General features: G+C 42.0%; 1 protein-coding gene across 2 annotated transcripts in view; it reads right to left on the reverse strand.

The window, feature by feature from the left end:
• TTBK1 (tau tubulin kinase 1) overlaps positions 1-23,629 on the reverse strand; it is a 104,620-nt gene that overhangs the window by 58,506 nt on the left and 22,485 nt on the right. For both annotated transcript variants that reach the window (XM_086745598.1, XM_086745597.1), the window contains exons 3-6: positions 23,165-23,312; positions 8,244-8,317; positions 4,576-4,716; positions 3,069-3,173 (exon numbers count right to left, since the gene is read on the reverse strand). In XM_086745598.1, coding sequence (XP_086601724.1) covers positions 3,069-3,173; positions 4,576-4,716; positions 8,244-8,317; positions 23,165-23,312 — 468 coding nt within the window. The remainder of the gene's footprint in view (positions 1-3,068; positions 3,174-4,575; positions 4,717-8,243; positions 8,318-23,164; positions 23,313-23,629) is intronic.

Genomic DNA, 23,629 nt, shown 5'->3' on the forward strand with positions numbered 1-23,629 from the left:
AATAAAATTGGATTTAGTTAAGCCAAGTGGCCCATAACTTTACAAATGCCAAGCAATTAAGTTGAACTGTCAAGTAGCTATCCTCTGTAAAAACACACAAACCAAATACATAGCACTCATCAGAAGCTTAGCAGAGTAACAGCTCCCTAGGTAAAAGCTACTGTGGTAGCTCTTGAAAGATGATCTGGAAAGCTGGAGTGGTAACAGCTCAGGATGGAAGAACTAATGCTCAGTAAAGATCATGGAGAGTAGAAATGAACCCACCTCAAAGCTTTAATCAATCTCTAGAAAATCAGAATGAGGCCTTTTCGTGACAACTTATGCTATCTGCCTACTGAAGAGCTCCTTGCCTTTTCACATAAAAAACCCCTCAACTGTTTGGCATCAGTGAATTCCACATTAAAAAAAAGATACATAAAATCAGTGCCAACATAGCTTTCTAGAGGATTTTGCTCCACAGAATCACTGCCTTTTCCTTTTTTTCAAAATCAAAGGTGTTTTCAAAATAGAAAAGCAATGAAAAATGAGAAGGCAAAAGGGGGTCAAAAAATGAAAACAAAACCACAGCATCTTAAGCGCCAGGCCCATTATCTGTATTACCAGCAAGTCATTCAGAGTCTCTGTGAAAAGCTGACAAGCAAGACTGAGGTTATGAATTCCACTGGATGTGAAAACAGCAAATACTTCTTACAGTATTATTCACAGAGTATGACAATGCTTCAGAAATGGTAGGAAACTGCATAGAACATACTTGAGCAGAAAATGTCTGTTAATAAATTAATATGACTGAAAGCAAAATCCAGACATGCTTCCAGAAAAAGAGAACGTGAGCTCCTTCCTCTACCTATTTTACGCACTGCGTGAACAAAATCACAAAAAAACAAGGCTCAGGATGATAATGTTAGAAACCTAGGAAATGTATTCTTCATGGATAAAGAAACTGAAAGAGAATGGAGAAAGAAGACTCTACCTCACTGGCTTGAAATAATCTCTTTGGTGAAATAAAAGACTAAAAAAAAGATAATCGCAAAAAAAAAATCTCACTTAACTTGTCTTCATACCACCCTTCACCGCCATCTCTTTCCTAATCCTCAGAGCACTATTTGGGCAGCAATCACACCATGCTTTTCCAAGCAAATGTCTCAGTTCAGTGAGTGGGACTCAACAGTGGTAGCAGGCAGCACGGACACAAAGGGACCTAACAGCCCAGTGACTATAACATAATGTTAAAAGAGACTTTTTGAATTGTACCATTTTTGTCAAAAAGCTTCACCACCTGAAGTGTGGCATGGGAGAACAGGTACATTAGGTATATGAGACTTTACCCTACATGATCCTCCCACATCCCAGACAAACTGAGATTTTTTACCACTTTCAGCAGAGCATACTCCCACCCCTCTAGGGATCCTCTTATCTTTTTTCAAGAAAAGATTATGTGTCATTACTCCTTCTATGAGACCAATCTGTGGCAAGCAAGCAAGCATCCACCAGAATTACCAGAATTAAGACTGACCTTCTCAGAGTCTTGCATCCTAACAAAGCCCCACCTCACCCACACCAACCCAAGCAGGACACAGTTTGCAAGACACAGCTGAAGAATCTTTTGCTCTGAAAAATGTTGAGGCCGGATGTAGTTCTGTTTCCAAAAACAGGGCCTGGAAGTATTCTCTAAAGATGTAGCAAAATAAAAGCAAAGTGATTTTAAATTAGTGGGAGAAAGGAAGAGAGGATCCAAAAGAAGAGACATCTGAAAAATTAATTTCTTTAATTGTAAAAAAAGAACATTGTTCAAACAATGGGACTTGAAATACGACATAAAACATAGTTGCTTCACGGAGGCAATGAAGAAATTTTGCAGAAAATCAAATGCCAGTTTCAATCCATAACGAGCTTGAATTCCAACTGCAGAAAGAGGAAAAGAGTGGGGCTGAATTTTGAAAAGGACAATATGGAGAAGGGTTATCCCCAAACTAAACAGCATTGACAAGGAAGACCAGTAGCACATAATGTGCGTCTTTTTAAGAATAAGATGCAGACACAACCTTTGGAGCTGCTGTCATCTAGAGCCAAAAAGAAAAGGCTTGCAATGTCCAACTGAAAAGACCATAAACAAAAAGAAAAAATAGAAGAAAAATCCCCCAGCTATGTTGATCTGCTAAAAACACAAAATCCGTTCACTGATCTTTTTCTTCCCGCTCCTCAAACATATCCTGCACTACAGAGTCTCTGAATTCAGCTCTCACATTGTCAACATTTTCCGGAACAACAGCTATCTTGCAGATGGAGAAGATGTGCAGACCAAAAGGTATAAACCTAGGATGATAAACAGAGAGATTGTCTGAGCCCTCCCTGCTTGCGCTGTGTTCCGGAATAAATCTAGGAATGCTCTGACTGATACCCAGAGCATCTGAAGCTTAACGTATCCTTATGAGTGACCCCAGATAACACAGTGCTGGTAAAAGGACTGAAGATAACACACATGTCACATGGTGCAAGTTATGCCCCCTGCCCTTACCTCCTCTTCAAGCAGGCACGCTGAAATACTCCTGCCAAGAAACCTGAACAGGAGGCGATATAAACAAAACCAAAGCCAGACAGCGGTGAGAACAGCATTACAGGTTGCCGTTCACAGTAAGCTCAGCCTCAGAGATCAGGTCAGCCTCTAACTTCTAGCATTTTCTTCACAAAAAGCTTTAAGAATGCACCAACCTGGTTCCCCACATCACAGAGAACTGATCCAGACCAGTCCTCTGGGACTTACAGAAGTTACATGGCCAGCATTGGGCTCACCCTCTTTGCTTGGCCATAACATACTCAGTAATTATTCTAAGCCTGTGGAAAACACGATTATCCTAAAGGCAAAAAAAAGAAAAAAAAAAAGCGCCACACACTTTGTAAGATAAAAGCAAGCATCCCTTCTTAGATTCCCAACTCACTTGAAGTCACCTGCTGCTTCAGATCTTGCAGAAAATGCAGTCCATAACAACCACAAAACAACCAAAATCACAAAATCTTTCCAGGCCTAAGTAGTTGCAGAAGTGGAATAAAATTACTTATAATTTACTTACTGGCCGGACTTCACCAGTAGTGTTGGTATACTGACGGGCCAGACCAAAGTCTAACATGTAGCACTTTCTGTATGTCGACGGTAAGCGGCCCATGGCAAAATTGGACTAGAGAAAGAAAGAAAAAAATCAATTTGATACCAACAACTTGGATAAGAGTGGCCATTTGTTAACAAAACTTTGTCATATAGTCCCACATGCCTCTGGTGAAAACATAAGTCAAAGAGGGGAATTTTAAGACGCATCTTAAACATCGAGATTAGAGAATCACTGTCATGTTAAGAAGTTCACTTTGCAGATAAGTGACTGTGTAGTCTCAAAATAACTAAAATTCACATTAGCTTAGCTAAATTTCAGCCGCTATGAGAAAAAGCTACATTTAACAACACTATCTCTGCAGTGAGAGCTCCACCACTTGCATAACAGGCTGGAGTTGCTATAGACAAATGCTTTTGTTTGTGGTTCAGCTGCTAGCATGCATTATTCTGCTCTAACTCCCAGAATCTCCATCCACTGTATTGCATTACCTAAGCTAATCTGAACATTCAGACATCTAAAAAATACTGGGTTTGGTTCTTCGTAAATAAACTGACAACAGCAAATGGATTAGCTCTTTTTTAACCCCCATCTTAAAGTTACATCCTTACATCATAGAACAGTTTGGATTGGAAAGGACCTTTAAAGGCAATCTAGTCCAACCCCCCTGCAAGGAACAGGGACATCTTCAACCAGATCAGGTTGTTCAGAGCCTCATCCAATCTGGCCTTTAATATTTCCAGGGATGGGGCATCAACCATGTATGGCTGCGGCCAGACCCATTAGTGACTGATTTTCAGCTGAATCTGAGCAGCCAAAACCAGCTGATTTTAAAAACAGCAAATGATTTTGCTGGAAGGAAGATGGTCTCAGGGATGGTGTAGCAACAAGTGTTCAGGTTAAGTAGTAAAGAGATGCAGGAAAAAGACTGGTTCCGGCTCCTACAGTAAGACTGGAATTACTGTGCCTCGCCTAGGCAGACGACCAACACCATGAGCGTGTTTCCGACACTGGAAACTGCTCCAATTTTTTTTAGCACTTGTTCAGAAAAGATTAAGAGGATTATTTAGTTAAGTCAAATATATGAAATAGCAATTATTCAAGTGATGAGTCATAGAGCAAGACATCCTTTCTGAACCCCTTCAATAGTAATAACTGGTTGGACTCCAAATGATTGCTCAAAATTAGATTGCTTCAACATGTGATCTTGACTGGTACAAGTATGACTGACAGCTCCTAACCCACTATGGAGCAGCCTCTGATGATAAAAACTAGTTTCCTATGCACTTAAAGGAATGACAATACTATCTCACTATTCTGTACTTATAGAAAATACTCAGTGTGTCAGACAGTGGGAGTGTGCAAGGAGGCCTAAATGCCTCCACTGAGATCTGCCCATATTCAAACTGTCTTTATTGACTCAAGCAGAACAGACAGACATACAACCAAAAGAAAAATTTCCAAAGCAACATACAGGCTTGATGTCACGATGCAGGAATCCCACAGAGTGAATGGCTTCTATTGATTCCAGAATTTGTTTGCCTAATCGCAGCGTTGTGCTCAGCGTGAAAGTCCCTCGAGGCTGACTCCTTCTGAGATCTGCAAGATTTCGGCCCTGAAACAATCAATAAAACACTTAAACCATCACACTAAAGCATAGCAGATTGCACAGCTGCAAGTTCTAATATGTATTCTCAAAAAGCAGAAATGCTAATCAGACAGATGCTCATCTTATGCCAGCTTTATTTCCTGTATATGATCTTCCAGTACTTCATTTTAACTTTTAAGTGATGTATTTGCCAATAAGAAGATATTAGACTGTTATCTTGGGAAATCAGTTGATGTACTGTTTGGGAAATAGGCACGGCATGGACAGCAGTGCCTCAGACTGTATGAGCCCAGCATCGCCTCACTGTTAAATCCAGACTATACAGAAGCTGATATAAGAACAATCTTTGACTGTTCTCTGAGCCATCTAAAGATTAAAGCAGTACAGATATAACAAGCAGGTCGTGAAACCACTATCTATTACAGCTCATAGAAGCAGTTTCATCAGAAACTCACTAGCACAAAACTGTCTGACTCAAGCTCAAGTCAGTATTGTTTTGGCAACACCACAAAGGGGAAAAGTAGTCTACCAAGAGAATCATACCCAAAATCAGGAGAGGAGGATCTTTCCACTGACTTAAAAAATACTTATTAAAAAAATGGTAAATTACCTCCAGGTAATTAAATTTCTGAGGGAAGAAAGTCTACTAGCTGTGTATGAAAATAAAGACAATTTAGAAAAAAAGAAAGAAAGAAAGAGGACAGACTAAACACCAGAAGAATCACGGTGTTCTTTGAATTCTGTCATCTCAGAGAGGTCTGTACCTCTTTAGATTTGTAAAGAGAAAGAAGGTGTTAAAATGAGTATATTCTATGGCAAAGTACCTCTCTAATGCACAAAAATAATGTATTTATCAACTGATTGAAAACATTAGGAATAAAAGTCCACTGTTTCAGAGAACATGCATCAAGAACAAATATTATATGTACATGCTGATTATCACTATACTATAGAATCTCTTGCTTGATTCTGCTTCTGCAAAGACATACATGCTTATAACACAAGTCCAGATGTATTAAAACAAAATTCACAACAGAAGATATATAACAGATTCCCAAAATTTGATGAGAAAACACGGACTGCTCTCCAAACCAGTGAAATTCAGCCACCCATTTCCAGTTCTCAAGTTATTTACAGACATTAAGGGCCCAACTGCAACTGGCTCTTTTAGCGTACCACTAGTCTCTCAAATTGGTTTGACCCATTTTTACTTCAGAGCTCTGCTCCCTTAAACAATCACACTTGCTACAGGTCAGCTAACACAGATACAGCCAAGCCACAGCAACTGGCCCAAGTTTGCTCCTTAGCATGAACAAAATAAGACTAAGCTACTTCTCTACTGCTTATCTTTCTTAATTTCAGTGACAGTTTAGTAGAGGCAGCACAGATTTGTCATTGCTGTCCTGAAAGATCCGATCAACTACTGAATTGACAGTAGATCCTTCTTTCCACTGTAAAGCGGTTCCTTGGACGCTAACTCTCTTAGCCAATGGAAACAGGGAAAGGCAGATTTTTTTCAGAGCTGCACACTGAAATGTGCCATAATTTTCCTCAGCTGGTTTAGGAGACGGTCTCAGACATCTGCTCCCCAAAAACAACACAAGGTATGTGAATATCCAACACTACCCCTGGGAAAAGACATAAAATTGGCATTATTTTCCAAATAAACACCATCAAGCAGGCTAAGAAACAGAGCAGTTGCAATGAGTTGCAAAACTTAGAGTGGAAGCCTCAGTCCCAGTGACTGAAGAGAAAGGGAGAATTGCTGTACACAACAGTCGGAGGGACATATGATAAACCATGTCTCAGCAGACCTTGAAGCTGAAGGAGGATTTTAGCCTGAAGAGTGATGGCGCAGAACTAGCTAATGCTTTAAGTATCAAAGTCTTCATTTGCAAACAGTGAAATGATTTTTTTTAGCTCTGCCTACTCTACAAGCTCGGTTATATAGTCAAGAACAGGCTAGAAAGTATGAGATTCTATGCAGGGAAGTTTTTTTCCACGGTATAGTCATCTTCATCAGGCTTGTTAAGGACAGGATTGGGGGGTTAGAAGTCTTGTTGTTCCATGAGCTCCAGAGTAGCTCTTTCAAGAATCATATTCACACTGCAGAAGTAGCAATAGCCAGAGTTGGTTAGAGAGCAAAAGGTTTTTTCTATCTGTAACAGTAGTTGGCATGCCAATGGTGTGTAATAGGCAAACCCAAGCACCAGGAACTTACCGGTTTTATATATCCACCTTGCAAAGCAGAACTACACTTCAAAAGAATCAGAAGTTTATTTTAAAGAAGTACTTGGGTCTGCTGGTGTCTATTTTACTTCATTCACCATCCACTAATTAAAAAGAACCTTCCAGTTTATGCAGCAGCTTACTTCTCATCACTTAGTGCTTCAACCTCTCACTTTCCTTCAGCATGTTGTATCACCTGAATTCTACATAAAGAAACATGACATGGGCTGTAAGCTCTTCAGGGGAAGAGTAGGCTTGTATTGTATAATCATAGAGTGGTTTGCACAGCAAAGCCCTGATCGTACAAGCTGCTAGAGAGACAGGACAAGTTCTCTGTCAACTCTTACGTCAGGTGCTGAAACAGGCCAGCTTCCAAGGCAACCGTGTCAGAAAAACCACCTTTAATTTGAAAGTATTCCCCTTGAGCAGGGACAATCTCCGTCTCCTTAAAGGCCTTTCTTCCGTGCGTTTTTGACTCAGCTATCTCTTCCCACTTGTTCCCCTTCAAATCTTTCTCCTGTGACTGTGTGTTGTAAAAGAAAGCTGCTTTCCTGAAAAAGCAAGCTGTTTTCATGACAGTACCACCATATTTCGACTTTGAAATCTAATTGTTTAAGTTTTCTTGGTGAAGCTTCATGCTGAACTATGCAGAGGTCCCTGGAGCTCTTGCTGTTACTGTGGTTTATGTAAGACTTCAGCTGGCTCTGACAGGAGTAGCTGGCTGTACAGTCAGCAGTACAGTCACCATGAGCCAGCTACCCAAGTATTTACCCGTATTGACTTCATATCAGCAGTGTTCAAACAGGAGAAAACACTTCCACAGCAGAAGTCAAGCTACTGCTGAGCTTGGTAGAGCTGAGGGAGCCAGAGATCACTCCTTTTCACAGAGAAGACTGTGCTGCTGGTGTGACACCACTGGCTCCCACCACACTCTGAGCTGTGATACAAGACATATATTTTGAATGCTGCATCACAGAGCTCAGCAGGAGATATTTCAAACAGCTACCACTGCTGCACGATATTGTGGGTAGCTCCTGTGAGCGTTCTGAATTCAGTGCTTTCCCCAGAAAACTGACAGAAAGCCATCTTACAGAGAAAAGCAGAGCTATGAAATACTTTGGCGCATCTTGACAACTGGAGCTATCCCAAGGGATATCACAGCAACATCATCCCTTCTCATTGTCTCCCATTCCACCCACTTTCTATGTACCACGAAGTCTCTACACCTTATTCTCTCACTGTAAATCCTCCCCTGTGATGCCATCTCCATGGGACTGCGGGGAGAGGGGAAGCACAGAACTCACCTGAAGCTGCATGACCACATAATTGAATTTTTCATTCCTTCCACAGCCAATAAATCTGCAAACATGATCCTTCCCTGAAAAGAAACAGAAGCATACAGAATAGAACATAAGATAACAACTCTGTGATCATGATTTTTAGAAAAAATGGTTTCTGATCAAGGGCTTGTAACCGTAAGCGCTATCAGGCAGGCAGTTTCGCAGAACAGACCCATTTTGTTTCTACTTCCCAGTCTCATAGCCCAGGAGAGTACTGACATTCAACAAGAAAACCGCCATGAGTAGAAATGAGTGTCAGGGATCCTTGAATTCTCAACCTGACACAGGACATAAGTGAGAGTGTGACAAACTGCAGTTTATACCACCACCATGTGCATGCAACACCACCACAGTCACCACCATCCCTGAACTAAACCCTGGGCAGCACACATGACTACTTGGTTTCACAAGTTCACTGGCAGCACACTTAAGCTCATTACACCAACTTTACTCAGTAAATGCTTTTACACACCAGCGCTACACTTGCCTATCAGCATTGCTTACCCTGAAACAGCTGAACTAATGCCACTTCAACATGGACAAACCCTGATTTCAATAGTCAGAAACAAAAAAAAAGATGCTTATTCAATGACTCCATTGAAACATTAAAGCAATTTCATAATAAAAGAAGGAAATAAACCTGGGCAACTTCATGTCAAGTCCTGGCATGATGTTAGAAGTACAAACTACATCTATTCAGGCAAAATTAAAACCAACCAGTCACCCTGCAACACTCAGCTAGTCCTCTAGGTTCATCCTCTGTGGTACAAGAGTGCTGCTGCAACATCTACATTTCACCATGTGGCACCAGGCAGGACCTATCTTCAAAAAATATAAAAAATCCAGAGGGAGTGGAGGCTGTGGTTTCAGATCCTGACCCATAACGGATGTGTGGTGGTGGGCTCTCTGTATGATCAAAAGGGGAAGTATGATGCATGAGGCAGAGCACTGATAACAGAGTAAAGGCTGATGCACAGCACATTGGTGAACATTTGGTTCCCGGTAGAGTTTCTAAGCAGGGAGCACGGCGAGAATCATTGCATAGCTTTGCCCTATATTTCTTTGTAGCACTTGAGCAATGGTGATTTTAATTAGTTTTTAAACCAAAGCTTATTGTTTGATACTTCCCAGGTTTAAAATAAAAAAAAGAAAGAACACGAACATATACAGTAACCAGTAACTGCACTGCTCGTAACGTCCTCAAGACTCTGCTAATGCTCTCATTGTGTGCACCATAGACCTGGGGCATCAAAAACTTGGGGATGACAAGATGTGACAGAATAGGGACCTGGAGGGCAGCAAGAGACAAAGAAGCAGCTTTCTCACTGGAGAACCTGACCTTTGACCAGAGCAATACATACAGCTGTGGAATATGGAGCTCCATCCCACGGTTCTCAGTATGAGCATCGAGAATGTGCCCTACAGGGCCCAGCAGCATCCCACAGCAGAACACCCACACTCTCTCTCCTACCACGAGGAGATAACAGCTGCTGGAAACCAGAACTGGAGGGACAGAGGCCTTGGCTACCCCTTACTTCCTTTGGAAGAACAGGCTTAAAACAAAGAAACAAGTCAATCAACCCTATTATCCACCTATATCTGGTTAGATGAGCAGGAAGGTTATGTGGCTGCAGATCCTTCATGTCTCTGGCACAGAGTTAAGGATGTTGCCCAGTTTCCAAACTGAGAGTTTGGAACTGGTTCAGCCATGCTGAAACCATCAAGGAACGTCACAAGCCACCATATTTCAGGAAAAGATATTCAGAGATCAGGAAAGTACCCTCTTCAGTATACATCAGGGCAGCCTGCACACTCTTCCTTGATCCTTTTTCTCACACACCAAGCCCATGTCCTGTCTGTGCCCATGTGTACCAAGCGTCACTGTTTTCCTACTATCTGCAAACTCAGTGTTGATTTTGAGATTCAGGATTTTGGTTTTCTGAGGGAATTCCTTGAGACACCGTCTGGATGTAGCACACTTCCTGTCCTTGGCATTACCAAGAAGGGACTGCCAGCAAGCCTCAACTGTCCTACATCTTCCTGCCAAGGGTCCCAACACGGATGGCTATGCTGCCTGCCAATGTGAAGGCAGCCTCAAAGCCAGATTTGTGGCTACAAAGTCAACACATCTGGATAACCTCACAACGAACCAGCTATGTTTCTTCAGGTGTTTCAACAAACTGGCAATCTGCACAGGTCTCAGACAGGATGGACAGGCCAGCGCAGGTCCACGCTCATCCCAGACCTGACTCCTTTAAGTCCATACATATTCACACAGACCAGCCTGGCTTGCTTACAGACACCCTGTGAGTCCCGCTTTGCTGTGATTTGCCTTTTGCAGCACCAGGAGATGAGGCAACAGCCAAAAATATGACTGTTTTTTACTGGCAATGAGAGCTACTGTGTGCTAAAAATGGTAAATTACTCCAAATTCTACTTGCTTTTATTGTTTTAAATAGTTGCAAAGCACTGATAGGCAGGACACCATGTGCTTTTTATTGCTGTAAAACTAGAGACAAGAACATTAAAAACCAATCCTCTGACAGGGAGAATCTGGCCACCTAAATCAATCATTTCAGTGAAACGTGTGGTAGTGTCCAATACACTTGATTGTGACTTAAGACACATCCTTGCTAATTCAGTACTGCTGCTTCTGATTTCAAGTATATTCCTGAGATGTTTGGTTGGTTGGTTGGTTTTTTAATCGGTTTCCTCCATAACATTATTGTTTCCTGGAACACAACATTTTACATTGTACAGAAAGAAAAACCATTTACATTTTTATTTTATTATCTTTGAGACTTGTATGCACATTTAGGCTGATATGTTTCTGCTTACTACAGTTTTTGAAAATGATGAACTGACTGACAGTTCTTGATGACCTACATCCCCAAACTGACTTGATTTTATACTTAATCCTCCTTTCCAGCCTAAAATGAGCTTCTACCTGACCTGTTGGTCTTGGGAATTTACACTCTCCCTGGAACAGCTGTCCCATGCACTACTCTGCAACACAAGCAACACCAGAAAAAGAAGAAGAAAGGCAAGGAGGGAAGACTGTGCCAATTCCCACATGAAACAAAAGGAATATAACAGAGTGTAGAGAAAGCCAGCCACATTTAGAGGTGGGGTATGTACAGCCAGCTGGTCATATAGATGGGATAAATGCTTGCAGCATCAACCTCTCTGGGATTCCAAGGCTTTTTCTCATTTTTCAACTAAAGGAGGCACCAGGTTACAACTGTTTGCTCTCTCGGAGGAGTTCGTGCGGCGCTGAAGCAGCAGATGGAGGCGGACAGTCAGGCGCAACTTTGGGATTCCTGCAGCTCAGTCCTGAGGCTGATCAGAATTATGAAGCCCACAAGAACAATCATGTTAATAATCTCCTGTGCAGCCAGGATGATGGGACTCTAACATTTTCCCCTAAGGCAGAATAGTCCTCTTTTTCCTCTCACAGGCGCTCCTCAAGCATGAAGATCATAGCACAGAGAGTAACAAAGCATCTTTTAATCCAGAAAAGTGAGAAAAGGGGAAAAAAAAAAGTTTTTTCAAGGTATACTTAATATGGGGAGTGTCACAGCCATTTTACTGCCAGATCACACTCGCTCCTTTGCTTGACCACTGAACAGCCACTCTAATATTACACAAGATCACAAGCTCATACTTTAGAAAATCATAGAATCATAGAATGGTTAGGGTTGGAAGGGACCTTCAAAGGCCATCTAGTCCAATCCCCCTGCAAGAAGCAGGGACATCCCCGACTAGATCAGGTTGCTCAGAGCCTCATCCAGCCTGGCCTTGAACGTTTCCAGGGATGGGGCTTCCACCACCTCTCTGGGCAACCTGTTCCAGTGTTCCACCACCCTCATTGTAAAAAATTTTTTCCTAATATCCAATCTAAATCTACCTCCCTCTATTTTAAAATCATTAGCCCTTGTCCTATCACCACAGGCCCTACTGAACAGTCTCCTCCCCATCTTTCTTGTAGGCCCCCTTGAGGTACTGGAAGTCCGCTATCAGGTCTCCCCCGGAGCCTCCTCTTCTCCAGGCGGAACAGCCCCAACTCTCTCAGCCTGTCCTCATAAGAGAGGTGAATCCTATATCTGTATTTGTTTATTATTAAAACAAAGCAGTTGCCTTACAATAAAGTAAAGGAACAGAGCAAGAGATTACAAAGAATTTTGGTCTGTTAACTAACACTGGTTGGAAGAATAAATGAGCCTGATGTTCATAAACACTGAGCTGAAAAAAGTTTCAAAGAACGTGTGTTTTATTTTGATTCACAGGTATTCATTTTTCCAAGCATTTAGTTAAGGCAATGTTTTAATGTTCACCCATAGAAAAATATCCTTTCTATATTGCTGCCTTTAAACTAAAATGAACATAATAATCTTCCATATAATACTGGGTAAGAAACACAAATATTTCAGTTACTGAAATGGTTTTCACCATCCTTGTTCTGAAGTAACTTAAAAATTACAGTCAATAACCATGTCCTCGTGTATAAAAATAAGTTAAAGTATCTGGAAAACCCTTCCACCCTAGGACAGATATTCATCACCTTGTAGAGAAATTATTAAAACCTCCACGTTAATACTTAAAAACATTCATTACATTAAAAACTTTGATTACATGTGTCCTGGCTTTGGCTGGGATAGATTTTATTTTCTTCCTAGTAGCTGCTATAGTGCTGTGTTTTGGATTTAGTATGAGAATAATGTTGATAACACACTAATATTTTAGTAATTGCTAAGTAGTGCTTACATTAAGTCAAGAATTGTTTAGCTTCTTACGCCCTGCCAGCGAGAAGGCTGGAGGTGCACAAGAAGCTGGGAAGGGGCACAGCCAGGACACCTGACCCAAACTGGCCAAAGGGGTATTCCATACCATATGGTACAAAACGGAGGGAGTTGGGGAGAGTTGCTGGGGGTGCAAAATCACTGCACAGTGTTGGGCTGGGCATCCATCAGCAGGTGCTGAGCAATTGCACTCTGCATCACTTGTTTTGCCTATTCTTTTATTATTATCATTATTAGTTTTTCTTCCTTTGCTGTCCTATTAAACCACCCTTATCTCAACCCACAAGTTTTACTTTTTTCTGATTCTCCTCCCCATCCCACCAGAGGTGGAGGGAGGACCGAGTGAGCGGCTGCATGGTGCTTAGTTGCCTGCTGGGGTTAAACTACGACAACACAGCACTTAAAAAATTAAATTATGATCCTTTTTTGAGTGTATATTTCTACATGGATCAATTTCAAACTGCTGGAAGCCAATATTCATTCCAATCTTCTACTCATTTAAGTTCTTAAATATTCTTAATGTTTTTTCAATAGAGCAATGAAACTAATCAAATACATAGTAAGAAAGAAATATGTGACATTATTGTTGCAATTTGAAATATTTTTTTTTTGGTAACAGACTCCATATTTCCTGCATTTTCACCTGCAGAAAACAAATAACCACTATTCTTCCCAAAGGAGTTCAAGAATTTAATCTTTTAAAATTATGATAAAATTATTTTGTGATTCACTTCCACAGATGAGCTCTCTCATTGCTAACAGTTCACTCAAAACACTGAAGAAACTTCTATTGCAGATATTACCATAAATCTCATAGCAATTATTACTCTTATAACTGTTACCTTACCAATTCTTGCATTTCCTCTGCAGTACAAGACCAACACTGACATAACAGCACAAGTCCAGCAGTGGCCACTAGAGTGGTTGCAGGAAAAGGAGAACGTAACGTTCAAAAAAAGTGCCAGAGAACTGGGTTTAGGAATGGAGCAGAGGGGGAATCTAACTGCTGGTTGGAGACATCTAACAGAAGAGTGCTGAGAAGAAGCCTGACTTTTCGCAGAGGTGCACAGAGAGGCACTGGACACGAGCTGATACCTGGGAAATTCCCATTAGGTGTCATTTGTTTTTCACCATGAGGATGGTCAAACCCTGGAACAGGTGACCAGAGAGGCTGTGGGATCTCCATCTTTGGAGACCATTCCAAACTTCACTAGAAAAGGCCCAGAACAATCTGATCTATTTCTTTCTGCCTGGAGCAGGAGGCTGTACTAGAGATCTCCAGAGGTGCCCTCCACCAGCATAAATTATCCTCTGGATCTAACAGTGTCAAACACTCATTTTACTTTAAGGTCTACTTCTCGCATCAGTAGCGACTTCTGACCTCTCTAATCACAAACTCAGCTTAATTCCAGAATCATCAGTCAGGTTTCTTTTTATTCAGGTAACAGAAGAAGTATCAAAACCAATGGCATACTGCTGACCAAAAATAACCAGCATGGCACAACCATCCAGCAGCTCACCTTTAACGACAACTGCATAGGAAAAGCCCAAGTGCTTAGTGACATAACTTACTTGAGCACACGGCACTGCTAGGGTCTCTGTTATATGCACAGTTGTGGACTGGGCATATAGTTGTGGACTGTGGAATCACAGAATCGTTAGAGTTGGAAGGGACCTTTAAAGGCCATCTAGTGCAAGCCCCCTGCAAGGAGCAGGGACATTTCCAACCAGATCAGGTTGCTCAGGGCCCCGTCCAACCTGGCCTTGAATGTTTCCATGGATGGGGCATTCACCACCTCTCTGGGCAACCTGTGCCAGTGTTCCACCACCCTCAGTGTAAAAAATTTCTTCCTCATATCAAGTCTGAATCCATCTCCCTTCATTTTAAAACCATTACCCCTCGTCCTATCACAACAGGCCTGGCTAAAGAGTTTCTCCCTATAAGAGTAGGCCCCCTTTAGGTGCTGGAAGGCTGCTATAAGGTCTCCCCAGAGCCTTCTCTTCTCCAGGCTGAACAGCCCCAACTCTCTCAGCCTGTCCTCATAGGAGAGGTGCTTCAGCCCTCTTACCATCTTCATGGCCCTCCCCTGGATGGTCATTTGTCCTTCTTATGCTGGGGGCTCCAGAGGTGGATGCAGTACTCATGAGAGTGAAGTCAAGGGCAAGAATCACCTCCCTCGACCTGCTGGCCGTGCTTCTTTGGATGAGCCCAGGATGCGGTTGGCTTTCTGGGCTGCAAGTGCACATTGCCATCTAGCTATACAATTGCTCTCATCAACATTTGCAAAGCTGCAGCTATTTCTCATGCTCTGCATTACAGATATAACATACACTTTACAGCTATCCTCTTTTTTATTCACCTGTGAACATCAGTATCAGTTTTATCAGCTTATCATAGATTTTGTTTGTTTTGTGGGGATATTGAATTCACTTCTGTACAAATATTCTAAAGAAATGGAGGATTCATTAGGACTAGAAAATGAGTTATTTTCAAAATCTTCTAGCTTTACTTGGAAATGGTGTCTGTAGCTCGGCAAAGCTGACTGGCATACAGTTTCCTTTCCTTTGCAATTAGCAAGTTTCATCTCTGTCCAGACAGACTAGCTGACTTCAGGGACTTGTCAACTCAGCTGGAGACAAGGAGTTTTGAATACGAACGAAAATAAATTCCATGCTGGAAGTAAGGCTTAAATAACTACATTATCCAATAGTAATCAACTAGGATTTAATCAGCTGGGTTAACCTTGCTAGTCCTTCTGTAATAAATGAATGAACTAATGGACATAAAAACAGAGCATCGGTCATCATCTTCTAATTGAACAGTAAAAGGTAAACCTGCCTGACCTTGCACGGCATAATTTCCTCTACTTTTTCCCAAGACCACTAAAAGCTTTAAGATGAGCACTGATAAAAGACTCCACATGGGCAAGGCAGAAAAGTGAAGGAGTGAAAATTCAACACAGACTCAAAAAAAAGTGTAGTTTAAATCCTCTTTCATCCATCCCATGTCCTTCCCCCATCCCGTGACACGACGGTTGACACAGAAAACATGTGGCCTGAATGCCAGTTCATTCAAACACCCGTAGGACTCTTCCACATGGAAAAATGCAGTGCTGGGCAGAGAGGCTAGAGCTACATCAGGTGTCTGAATATGTCAACCTGTGACAGCCTAAAAACCCTCCAAGGGCAATTCACCCTACTTTCCAGCCTTTACAGATAGCTTGGTTACATCAACCTAGCAAAATACTGTAGAAAGATATAAAATGTGTCTACAAAAGCAAGAGAAACTGAATCACAGAGAGTTGAGGCACCACTTTAACAGGAAAATCTCACATATGAAAAAAAAGAAAAGACTAGGACTGCAAATGAGAAAAAACAATAAAGATTCCTTTTTTCCCCTTATTTTGTCAGCAAACCCTTACCTGTCCAAACCCTGGCAATAAACAGGGAACAAGCAACACAGACCTGCTTCACTATCTGCTTAATAAAATCAGGTACTCAGAAACTATAATGCCTGTGACCAGGCTGCATCTTGCACAACTACTCAATATGCAGAAGATCCCTGCACTGCAGAATAAAATTAATCAGAGTCCTACGCAATGAGATTGGTTACACTGAGAAGAAGGCATTTACAAAGAAAATGACGCACTGAAGAGAGCTTAGGAATATCTGGCCGCTGAGTGAGGTCAAAGGCAAGTACGCAAGGCCTTGTAGCCTCATACCAGGGCAAAATTGCCTCTGCAGATGAACAGAAAACAGTGCTCAGCAACAGAATAATTCTGTCATTTTAACTGACAATCTGACTGTTAGGCTGCTCCAAGGAGAATCCCAGCAAAAGAAACTAAATGCCATGGCCACATCCATTTTTGGGGGAGCCTGTGGACCAGAAGGCATCTGAAATGCATGTATTGTGAGAGATCCTTTTGCACCATCCCAGTCTCACAAGCCCTGAGAGTGCTCCCAGAGAGACCTATCAAGAAGTGGGTAAGGACAGGGAGAATACTTTTGAATTCAAAGCATCTGCTGCTGGGCCTCACATAGCCCCATCTGAGCATCTAGAGCAGACACAGTGCCTAGTTTGGCATGTAAAGATGGTTTCCACACCCCGCTCTGCAGCAGCCCGAAAGCTAGAGAAACTAATCCACTGGATTTAATCAGGGACACTGGTTTACTATTTCTGCAATTAAAGCTGCTGTTGGAAAAGCAGACTGACAATGAGATAGCCCAAGCCAAGCTCATCAAAAGCTGTGCAAGAGCTGTTCTAACAGAGCAGCTGCATGTTAATTAACCTCAAGGACCTCAGAGATGGGGACCAGTCTGGGTGGTATTTTACAGATGCTCCTTTGCCACATGAATGTTGCTCCACAGCATATCCAAAGCCGGAAAAAATGTCACAGGGAGAGCAGCACGTTTCTGTCTGTCTGTATTCCAAAGGGTTAGAAAAGCATTGAAGAGACGGAAAAACATCTGCTCTTCTGGAAGTGACAGGACTCTTCCTTCCACATGATCAATGACAGGAAATCATGCCATTTTTTTCTCCCCATGATTCCATAGAACAGGAGTCTGAGAGTCCTGGTTTATAATAGCAATGAAGTTTTAAAGCAAGCCCTCATACTGCCTTAAATCATCACAATTACCATGTGTCAGTGTTGTTCACAGAGTGACTTTGGGTCATGTAAACTTTTCTGAGCAAACAAACCCAGAAGATCCATTCCAGGTGCACACCAAATAGTCCCTAAATCCTAAAGGAGACAGTCCAAACCAACAACTGGTCTGTCAGACAGGGGGACCACATTAAAATTATCCCAAGGCAAAATTCCCCAAAACACATGCTGTTTACAGTGTAAAATTCCTAAGCCATATATGCTGGAGATGTATAGGCCTGAGTAACTGCTTCTCTCCACTGATCTGCTGGTACTATCCTGCTCCCTAATAAGAGGGTGAACCATAGAAAACCCAGCAAAGGCCCTTCTTGCTCTCTGGATAAGCAAGTTGCCAATTCACTTAGCCATATAGATCTTACTTCCACTCATTTTTTAATGTATGTGATCAAATGGCTTCTCTACACAGCAAAACACTTGCAGATAGAACTAAACCAGCAACCTTCTCTGCTGGAGACAAATTGTACCCGCAAGAAGTATTTTGCCAACGCAGCTTAGGCTTGGTTTCAAAATGCCTGACTGCAAAGTACGAAAGCCCAATAGGTTAAAATTATGTGCAAATGGTACAATCATATACAATTATCTCACTTAAAGATAATTTTGCAGTAGTGATTAAGGTAATAAAACGAGGGCTTGGCACTAAAATAGTATTCCTCTGACAGAGAAGTTGTATTCATGCAGAAGTTCCCTGTAAGACGTGCCAAACTATCCCTGAAACAGTTTCTGAATTTGTTATAGGTAAGATTTTCGTCCCTAGTAGGGTAATTCTCTATTAGCTGCCTACAAAATAATTTTCTTATTATCTTTTTTCATACTATGACTTTGATCTATTATTCCTATACTTACCAGCTACATAACCACATTTCGTATTCTGTACACCATGAATTTTTCATATCATTCCCATATTGCTTGTAACTTATTGCACATTTTAGACATAAATATGTATATAAATATATTACTGCAAAAGTCTACTCTCTGATGTGGTTTCTCGGACTTTCCATGACACCCAGAGGCTGCAAACTGCATAGTAGCCTTCTTCAAAGAAGGAAAATTTTCTGATCCTCCAGGTAAACTTGGTGCTGCTTCCTTCTTCATCCATGGAAGGGACAGATAAGCCAGAGATAATCAAGCCCAACAGAAGTGGTGAGCAACTCCTGTAGTCAGGCCAAAAGTGTTGCTCAGGCTGGTGCTGATAAACAGCAGAGGACTTCACCTACAGTAGACAGTGGGTAAACACATGGTGCGACCTCAAGTAAAAGAGGCCCAAGGTTGTAATCTGTAGTGGGTGCTAGCTCTGCAACAAGGTATGGCTGACTGAATGCCACCATGTGGTGAAGATTTGGAAATAAAGACTTCTTTTCAAATGGTAACTCCTCATGGAAGAGGCCTGGCACCACAGAGGATCCTATCTGCTCGTGCTGCAATGATATGGGTACAATCAGGCACTGTGGTGGGTGCAGGCCTCCTTGAGCAGAAGAGACAGTAATACACATTGTGATACTGAAGTCAATATTCCTAATGGTACTGAAAAGAGAACGCAATTTCCCCATTCCCCAAGCAGGCTTATCAACATTGAGAAAATGGCTTTGGTTCAACAGTGCCAAGGCCCTGTCAGAAGAGGGAAGCAACGTGACAATGCAAGACAAACAGTGCTTGACAAAGATGAAAAAAAAATATTATTTTGCAGTGCTCTGATTAGAACTGGCCAGATAGAATAGCACCAGATAAAATGTCCTGAGGCCTGCAAGCCCAGCTTGAACAACGAGATACTCTATAGCAACTCTGTGGGACCAAGAGGTTTTGATTTTCAGTGAAAGAGTCCATGAAAGGCAAGAAAAAGACAGAAATTTTGCTGGAAACTTTTTGGGTAAATGTGCAACAACAGGACAACTGAGAACTTCAGCTCATCATCTGCTTGAGCAAGAAACTCTGTAAGCTGACTTCTTAATCATGTTTCACCCAAAACCTAAAAGAACACCATTGCTGGTGCTTCCCATCCCCAAGACAGTGTAAAGATTCAGAAGGTTGGACAGAAGATGATCTACGATCCTTCCAAGTAACAATACAAGTCAGAAAAATACTTTGCCTTTGGCAAAGACACTATCTAAACAGATAAAGAGAAAGTATTCTACAGGCAGAAAAACCAAATAAAGTAAGAGCAGAACACTACAGGGCAGCCGAGAGGTACTGAAGTGCCAGCAATCTCACATAGCCAAGAACAAGTAATGCAGAACCATTTATGTTGGAAGGGACCTCTTGAGATCATCTAGTCCACCCTTTCTGTTCAGAGACAGCTAGACCAAGTTGACCAGGGCCACATCTAGTTGGGTTTTGAATATCTTCAAGGACAGAGGCTCCACAACCTCTCTGGGCAACCTGTGCCACTGTATGACCACCCTCATAATAAAAAAAAGTGACAACCCTCACAGTAGAAAACTACACATAGTGTTTACTAGAAGGTATAGAGACCGTCTAGAACGTGTGGACTGCCAGTGCACAAAGGACATTGTGAGGGACCTGCACTGTGTTCCGTATGTGGCTATTCCAGAAACTGTCCCAGAAAGTCTGACTGCTGGCAACAGCCTGCAGTCCAAACCGATCAGAAGCTGCTGCACTGAGAGGCTGGGCTGCACCCAAATCAGGTCTTGAAGTAGGTCTGCAGTATGGGCTAATGGCCAGCCTTCTCTATACCAAACTCTGTGAAGCTGTAGCAACTTGCAAGGCCCTGATCACAAGCTCTGAAAAGAGCAGCAGCTTATGAGATGTTTAATGTTGGTGTGATGCCTAAATAGAAAACAACAAAGCTCTACTATTTAAGAGAGACTGCAATGCTCACTTCTACCAGAAAAGTACAGAGGAATTTAGACAACACTATTCCTCTGCTTTTCACCTGGAAAACCATGAACCGACTGTATCGCCTATGTTAATACCACCAAATTCCTCCACCCACCAACTGTTTGGATAAAGTCAGCATCTCCCTTTCCGAAATGTTTGTCACTGCTTCACAACAGCTCACAGTGAAAACATACACAATACGTGATTCCCAACTCTCTCAACCTTATTTCTTATTTTAACTTTATCATTTATTTCAGTAAGGCATTTGGGGATTAACCTTGAACCAAAAAAAGCCGAATTATTCACAGAACAGCTTGATTTATAAAAACATGGCTGAAGTAATTTGTCATTCTTAAATGCAGGATAGCTGATGCATAGCCAATTCTGCTTCTTCTGTCTCCTCTCTCCCTTAATACTTGCTAACTGCTTTGCCAAGTGACTTTCCTAATTCCACACACCACCACTCCTTCTTCCCAGTTACCAGGATCATGCTGTGTACAACTGTGGGTGTTTTTTCAAGCATTTGGTATTCTCAACTATTTTCCAGAAATAAACACTGATGGCAAAGCACGAGTATTAGTCAACTCCTTGCACATTTTCTGATGCTAGTCCTGATTTGGTGACTTCAGGTCATGTTTTTCAAGCATGCCCTGCCCTGGATGTAATACACATTGACACTAGCCAGCATGATAGCATCGTCTCTTGGTATTCTAATAATCTGCCGTTCTACACAGTCACACCCTCACTCAATTCAGAGCAGTTTCAAGTGTACAATCAAGTGCAGAAATCTAGATCTCTGCCTTCCTTGCCCTGACTACATTGCTTTCAGACCTCAGCCACCTGTTCTGCTGTTCTCTGGGAACTCTGCGTATCCACGCCTTTCACAGATCAACAGCAAGTTTCCTCCTAATGACCTCGGCTGATTTCTCCTTTGTTTCAATTCTCTTTATGCAGCTCAGCTGCATCTATTACAATACGGTGTATTTTTAAAATGCCTTATCAGTCCTCCTCTTAGAAGAGCTGAATTGTGGAAAACTATTTGACCTTCAAAAATAATTCACTGACTTTTACCTAGAGGCGATCTGTCACAAACATCGAGAAACCCATTTCACAAGACCTGCAACAGCCTCACCCTCTAATTCAGTCATATCTCTGGAGATTTTGTGCAAGGGCAGAGCTACAGACACTGTGTCTGAAGCATGAGCCCTGGTGATAAGGATACTGCTCACTGCTGCCTGGGAAGGTGTTTCCTCAGCCCAAGTGGGAATCCTGCAAAAAGGAACATCCCTTCAAAAGCATATTATACTAGAACATGTAAACTGCACCGGTCTACAGCTGATCTTGCCTTCACAAGGAAATCCATGCACCGTGCACTTCAGCAGCAGCACTTCTCAGTAACCTCAAAGGCAGATTTGGAAATTCCTTGTTTCCATCCTCCCCTAGTGATCAGTTTTTAGTAGAAGCCCCCTCGTTGTTCCTTCAGGCAGGAACAACTGCAGGAAGACTGAGCGACCTGGTCTAGCAGAAGGTGTCTCTGTCCATGGCAGGGGGTTGGAACTAGATGGTCTTTAAGGTCCCTTCCAACTCAAACCGTTCCATGATTCTATGAAGGCTGCTCCCTTGCACCCTTTTGTGTTAAACTGTATCTCACCAGCATTGCAAAAGCCTTTAAGGATACTGGCTGGCTTCTTTCACCCTATTTAACTAGTTCACTCCTGACAATGACTGTGACTTTAAAGACTTTAAAGATCAGCATGGGAAGTTTTAACTTTCAGCCTTATTTACAGCTTAATTTGAGCAAACAGAAAGCAGCATCCAGGCATAAGGCAAGCATAATTTCTTAAGTGGAAGCAGGGTTGACATGAGTTCAGAAAGGCTCCCATTTTGCTGTTTCCCAGTTAGTCTGAAACCTGCTTTTAAGCTTTGCCAGGTTCAACTACAGAAATCAGTGATCCCAGGGCTGACTTCCACATCCAAACCAATATAAAGCTAATATTAGGGAAAATTAAGAATAGGCATATCATTCAAATTAACATTATTCAAAACCACCACTGCCAGAACTAAAAGACCTAAAATCACTTCACACTTTGCCTTCAGGACAGTCAGGTACATGACAAATTAACTAACTGACAGTTTCCCTATAATTCCCATTACCCACTTTTTGCACTCATCTAGTAGTCAACCATTTTACTTGGAGACTCCGTCATGCTCACCGTGCTACAGTCACAAACATTGTCCCAGTCCTCTGGGAGGCAATCAGCTAACCTCATTTCTTAGTCAGACATTGCTTGCTCTATTCCTTATTATCTAATCAGTATCACCAGACTGCACAGACCAGGGTACCAATAGTTCAGTTTAAGTTTCCTCATTGTTCTTATAGCCTGGTAGACAAAAATAGCTCCTGTAGTTGGCGCTCACTTGAGTAGGACGCTTTACAGAACGTAGTAACTTTCTGAGCTGAATGACTTAATCTAACATCACATATAGATGGAAGCTGAAGAGAAAATTATACCAGACATTTGCAACTTTGGATTCTAATTGTTAGCACGCACGGTGACCTTTAGCACTACCAAATAGCTTTCTGCCTTACCTTGCAGCTTTTTCAGGACAGCCACTTCCATCTTGAGAACTTGTTTGGGCTGCTGGGCTGATTCCACCTTCAAGGCCACATTCTCACGGGTCAGCAGATCCATCGCCTCATAGATCTCCCCAAAGCCACCGCCACCAATCTTCTTCAGCTAGAAAAGTACAAAGAGGTTTGGTACAATGTACAAGAAAGACAACATCAAACTGGCTCTCACAGAGCCAGGCACTAGCTTCTTTACTGCATAAGGAGAGCAAACTCAGCTTCCAGTCTCTGCTACGCCTGAATCCCTTCACTGAACAGCTAGGCAAAAGTCCAGCTACCCACTTGACTGTGCTATGTATAAATTCTTTGCTGTAACAACAAAGAACAAGCCTAGTAAGCGATGACACGTGATACATTTAAAAACAAATGATAATGCCTATTACCTCAGTAATGTTCTGGCCAAAATTCAAGGACAGACTCTTCAAG

The sequence above is a fragment of the Chlamydotis macqueenii genome, chromosome 3, assembly GCF_036417535.1.
Source record: "Chlamydotis macqueenii isolate bChlMac1 chromosome 3, bChlMac1.mat, whole genome shotgun sequence".
NCBI classification, from domain to species: domain Eukaryota; kingdom Metazoa; phylum Chordata; class Aves; order Otidiformes; family Otididae; genus Chlamydotis; species Chlamydotis macqueenii.